General features: G+C 39.4%; 1 protein-coding gene across 6 annotated transcripts in view; it reads right to left on the reverse strand.

Moving 5' to 3' along the window:
- PIBF1 (progesterone immunomodulatory binding factor 1) overlaps positions 1-5,910 on the reverse strand; it is a 203,216-nt gene that overhangs the window by 197,167 nt on the left and 139 nt on the right. The window contains exons 2-3 of one of the 6 annotated variants that reach the window (XM_082434821.1): positions 5,356-5,585; positions 4,009-4,308 (exon numbers count right to left, since the gene is read on the reverse strand). In XM_082434821.1, the coding sequence (XP_082290947.1) occupies positions 4,009-4,260 (252 nt within the window). In that variant the 5' untranslated portion in view covers positions 4,261-4,308; positions 5,356-5,585. Of the gene's footprint in view, positions 1-4,008; positions 4,309-5,355; positions 5,791-5,910 lie in introns of those variants that run through there. The other 5 variants (XM_082434820.1, XM_082434819.1, XM_082434822.1 and 2 more) reach the window with 5 other exon arrangements.

Raw genomic sequence — 5,910 nt, forward strand, 5'->3', positions numbered from 1 at the left:
AGTAATAAGCTATAATAAACATAAGCATTGTACCCTTGCCATACTGGCGTGGAGAGAAGTTATATTATATAGATTCACATATTTCCGAACTAAGACCTTGCTGAGTGGAAAAAACTGTTGTCTCCCAACATCAAGTCTTCCCCTCTTTCTCAGGTAACTCTGGTTTTTATTAGAGACAACAATCTGTCCAGTTAAACACTTACACTTCCCAGCTTCCCACTCCAACCATTCTCATGGAGCTATAGTCTAGCGAGGGAAATTTATTTTTGTAATGCTAGAATGTGACATTTTCATCTTCGTATCCCTGATGTTCAATGTACTGGTAAGCTTTGGAGAATGAATGAGTGGCTAAAAATACTGTTCCTTCGTCAATCCCAGACTCACACTTTTCCACATTTTTCATCTCTGAAGCTGGAATGCATCTTACAAACTACAGCACATAACAGTTTAACTTGGCAGTGTTTAACCCTAGCAATACACATAGGGGTCCGTCTTCCAATCCAGGTGCCTTGGACTTGACGAATTAAGGAAGACTAATTCTTCTACCATATAATACTTCCTCCCATATTTGACAGCAGATACATTACCCCAAGGGGTCTTTAAGCAGGACAACCCTAGTGCTCATAGACAAAACACGGGAATGTAGAGCAGGCAGCTACTGTGGAGAGCAATTTGCAAGTACACTTAAATTAAGTAGACATATACCCTGTGAGCCAGAAATTCCACTTCTTAGTATATATGTCAAAGAAATGTTCACACCAGGTCCAGAAGAGGAATGTCTAAAGAAGGCCACGCTGCATGTGGTGGCAAGGAGCTAGAGGCACCCTGGGCACCTATCGCTGCGGGAATGGGTGGACGCATGGGTAGACACACACCTGAACTGTATAGCTGCTGGAAGCAAAGGACTAGACTTGCACGTGGCAACATGAAGGATCTTAAAAACCGCACTGAGTTGAAAGGAAAAACTATAAAAGGAATAAAATCTAAAACAAAACATGCAATTCAGATTTATGTGAAGGAAAAAAATAAGAAAAATACTCATGTTCAAGATAAATGTTTATAATAACCATAAAGGGAGTATAACCTTTAAAAAGTGTGAATCACTATGTTGTACACTTGAAACTTATATAATACTGTAAATTGACTTTACCTCAATAAATTTTTTTTAAAGAATAAATGTTAAAAGGAAAAAATAAACATAGAGAAAGGGAGGAAGAGAAATGAATTATGGGAATAAAAAGAATAAATGTACAAAATAAGAAGTGATCTTGCAAGGATCAATGATGACTGTGTGTCATAAACTCAGGAATATGACTAACTTAATCTGCTACATTTTCAGCCCAACCAGAAAACCACAACAATAAAAAACTATACTAAGCACCATGGGATACAATAATAATAATAATAATAATAATATACAGTGCTAAATAAATATAACCACTACTATTATTTATTATACACCAGGCATCTAAGAGCTTATGTGCCTTGATTAATTTAATCCTCCAACAACTCCATGAAGTAAAAACTATGATTATTCTTATTTTACAGAAAATCAGGGAATAAAAAACTTAAGGAATTTGCTCAAGGTAACTATAAGGGCTGGGATTCAAACTCAAACTGTGTGTGTCTAGAACTGCAGCTCTGATCTGTTATACTGGAAAGCCTCTCATGAATAAACCACCATGCCAATAATGTAAACGTTACACTTTAAAAAGGAGAGAAGCCATTTATAACCAAGCACGATGTTAGTTGAAAACAAATAATCTAAAAAGTGGCCAAACAAAATGTAATTTTGGATGTGGTATACAGTTGGCACTTAATAGAATATTTGTTGACTGAGTGGGTAGATTAACAAATGGGAGATTACCTCAGGCTTCTTCAATGACTTCCATTGAAGGAGATCTTAAGGATAGAAATACATGAGCCAGTAGCACCGTGGGAGTCCATTTGAGGAGTAAAAACAATATGACTAAGGGAAAAGAATGGGAAACCACAGGATACACTGATAAAATACCAAGTGACCTAGTCTAGGTAGTTGACTGCATAGAGAACGTAAAAGGAAGTCTTAGGAGGTTTACTTGGATGGAGCATAGGCATTAGACTTCTTGGTGTTAATCCCACCTGGCTCCATCACTTCCATCTGAATGGCCTTGGTATGCTATTAACCAGTTATGGTTCTGTTTTTTTCAATAGCAAAATGGGGTTAAGTCACTCATTTAAGAAACAGCTGAGCACTTACTAGGTGCCAGGGACAGTTCTAAGTGCTGGAGATACAACAGGGACTACAAAGAAGTCCCTGTCCTCAGGATCCTTACACTTTATTAAGTGAGACAAATACCCAACAAACAAGGCAGGTAGTCCTGTGAGCATAGATGTAAGGCACAGAAAATAAGCAGAGTGAAAAAAATGAGAATATTATTTTAGTTAATAACAGCAACAATGACTAATACTTATTGCGTGCTTACTAAATATCAGTCTAACTTATCCTATTGATTCATTTAATATGATGGGTCAGAGAAGATGCCCCTAAAAGCTCCTACACCTCAAAGAGCTGTATGGCTTAAATGAGATAATACATGAAAAAGCTCACAGAACAGGGTCTGGCACAGAATAAGCACTCAATAAATGTTAGCTATTAACATATATTTTTAAATGTACCTAAATGATTTCTTTACAACATCAAGACCTTGGGATTTAGGACATTTCATTTTCCAAGAGAGGTGTGGTCAAGAAATTTTTCTAGCAGCATGATACTTATACATAGGCAAGAACTAACCAAGACTGACTTAACAAGAGAGAAGGTAGATATAACTGAAACAAAATGGGGAGGGGAGGAGATAGGAAGAGGTGGGATCAAGAGCAAAGATGGAGGGTTTCCTACTGGAAAGAAAAGACTTTCTCAGAAGACAGAAGTAGTAAGAGTTACAATGTTTATCCTGTCTTTCTGAAATCACTGTAAATTTTTTATAACTAGCGACAACTTTACCAGGCCTTACATAAAACACTCTGTAACTGTAAATAAACACACAAGGCAGAAAAACAAGGACTACGGCATCGCTTGTTATTTGGCAGATACCACTTGTTAAAGAGAATGGTAAGCGAATTTGTTACACTTGGTACTATAACACAGTAACTATCAAAGAGCAAGTTATAAAGAAACCAAATCTCCACGGTAGAGGACTAAACAGATTCAGTAATGTAATAATGATCTTGGTTCTCCCTATCCAACTAGTCACATCAGGGCTAATTCTCAATGAAGCAGAAAAAACTTGCCCAGAAAAAAAACACTGGAGAAAATATACCTCACACATAATACATTTTAAAAACTGAGCCTACAGAAGCAATTCACCCCTGCCACCTTTAAGTCACCCCTTCTTTCAAGACTTTTTATTTGGTACACAGAACTATTATTCACTTCCCTTCTCCTTTTATTTTATTTATTTATTTTATAAATTTATTTATTTTATTTTTGCGTTGGGTCTTTGTTGCTGTGCGCGGTTTTTCTCTAGTTGCGGTGAGCAGGGGCTACTCTTCGTTGCGGTACACGGGCTTCTCATTGTGGTGGCTTCCCTTGTTGTGGAGTGCGGGCTCTAGGCACGTGGGTTCAGTAGTTGTGGCACGTGGGCTTCAGTAGTTGTGGCACACGGGTTCAATAGTTGTGGCACACGGCCTTCAGTAGTTGTGGCTCGCGGGCTCTAGAGCACAGGCTCAGTAGTTGTGGCGCACAGGCTTAGCTGCTCCGCAGCATGTGGGATCTTCCCGGACCAGGGCTTGAACCCGTGTCCCCTGCATGGGCAGGCGGATTCTTAACCCCTGCGCCTCCAGGGAAGCCCCCTTTCTCTTTTTAAAAACAGCTTTTTTAAACTATGCAAGAAAATATAATTATTTTCTTGATATTTTAAATTTATCATTTCAAGTTCAGATTACATATACATAAACTTAATTCTTATATATCTGCAGTTTCAAGGCAATAAAGAACATAGATAACAAATTTACACATGATCTTACCTTTGTAAGATACTCAACCTTCAAATTGTCGATCATCATATTTTTCTGTGATAGCTCTATTTTCAGTAACTGAATATTATGAAGTAGTTCTTTCCGTTCAATTAGCTGCTTGGTGATTTTGATTTTACCGTCTCTCTCTTCTGATGAGGAAATATCATCTGTAGGAACTGTTGTTTCTAAACTAATATCTTCAGATTCCAGAGAGCTAGAGATGTTCAGTGTTTTTGATGGCTTGGCAACTTTTTGAGACATTTTTAATTATTATGGGTCACTTTTCTTCTCCAATTCTATTTCAATTTTCTGTAGGTTAAAAAATATTGATTTAAACATACTCAAACATTCTCTATGGAAAGCATAAAGTATATCAAAGAGATACTAAGGGTTCCCTAAGTAAATATTAGGCAAACTGGAGGACCCCAAATCTAGGGCAGATTGGTAAGTTACTGCTCAAATCAAACATATTAAATCAAACTCATTAAATCCTATTCCAAACCCATACTTTTTTTTTAAATTAATTTTTATTGGCGTATAGTTGCTTTACAATGTTTTTTTTTTTTTTTTGAACCCATACTTTTGATGAATAAAAAACCCAGTTCCTGGGGGCAGGACTCTTACTTGGAGTAAATAAAGAAATGTATGAGATAAACAATAAAGCCCTAAATCGCGAGTACCCAGGAATACTACTAATAAAAGCATCACATGTTGAAGATAGAGAAGTTTCTTCTGAGTTGGTCAGGGGAAGGTTATACAGAGGTAGGACTTAGAATCTTGAAGGATTTGGAGAGGAGTAATAAAAAGGGAAAATCATTCAGGTATTAAGGTTGGTATAGAAGTGATGAAAGTGTAAAACAACAGAGGGACATAGTAGTAGTCAGCCTGGGCCACGCCCATGTGAATCGGAGTAGTGACTCCTCTTACCCCCCAAACACAAACACACAGACGGGTTGGCCCTTATATATAATCAAGACTGTGGAGGACCTTGAATGTTTCAGTATGTTCGAAATTTATTCTACAGGCAATGAGGCATCAGTTAAGCTTTTTTAAAAAAGAGAAATAGTGAGATAAAACTTTTTTATAGACTTGCAGATAGCAAAATGAAAACAAGAGGGTAAAAGACAAATTCCTCGAACTCCTTACCCTTTCACAAAAACTTCAGCAACTCCCTCGTTTTAATACTACACGATATAATAGATTACGTACGGTATTGTAGATACCAGTTTTTCTAAACTGAACGATTAGAAAAAAGGTGTGTGGAAGGGAAACCTAAGAACTCTGACTGGATCGGCTTCCCTCGTTTTTAAAGGGAAAGGGATAAGGAAAGGCGAAACCAAAGACAGGCAACATCACCTGGGATAAAAAGGGTCCGGGACTGGCACTGCCCACACGTGCGGCGTGAAGAATAAAACCCGAATTTGGCAGCATCAGAAGATTCCTCGTCCCAGGCAAAAAAGGAAGGGGGGAGTCGTGAGCTGCCTGGAAAGCTTCAATTACTCCACGTCGAAGGCTGGAGAAGCCGCCACCGCCGCCACTTTAGAGGAGCTGAAAGTGTCTCCAGACAGCAGCTCGGGTTGCAGCCTCTTAACGAGAAATCACAGGTCGGGGACCGTTAGCACCCGTAACCAAAACAACCATTTCCGCACACGGAGGATGCTGCAGCAGGCAGATGCCCACGCTACGGGAACTCAGCCCTCCCGGGTCCACCCAGGCGCGGGAAGCAACGCATGCTGGGAGATGGAGTCCGGAGGCGGCCCCGCACAATTCACGGGCGGAAATGGCTCCGGGCTCCTCCCATCTGCCCGCTTTCGCCCAATCCTCGCAGCCCTCAGAGAGCCAACCAACGGCTGTCTCGAGGTTTTCCCGCGAGAGGGGTTTACTAATATCCTGGAGGGGGAAGGAGCAAAC

The sequence above is a fragment of the Balaenoptera physalus genome, assembly GCF_965194825.1.
Source record: "Balaenoptera physalus genome assembly, chromosome: 18".
In the NCBI taxonomy this organism is placed as follows: domain Eukaryota; kingdom Metazoa; phylum Chordata; class Mammalia; order Artiodactyla; family Balaenopteridae; genus Balaenoptera; species Balaenoptera physalus.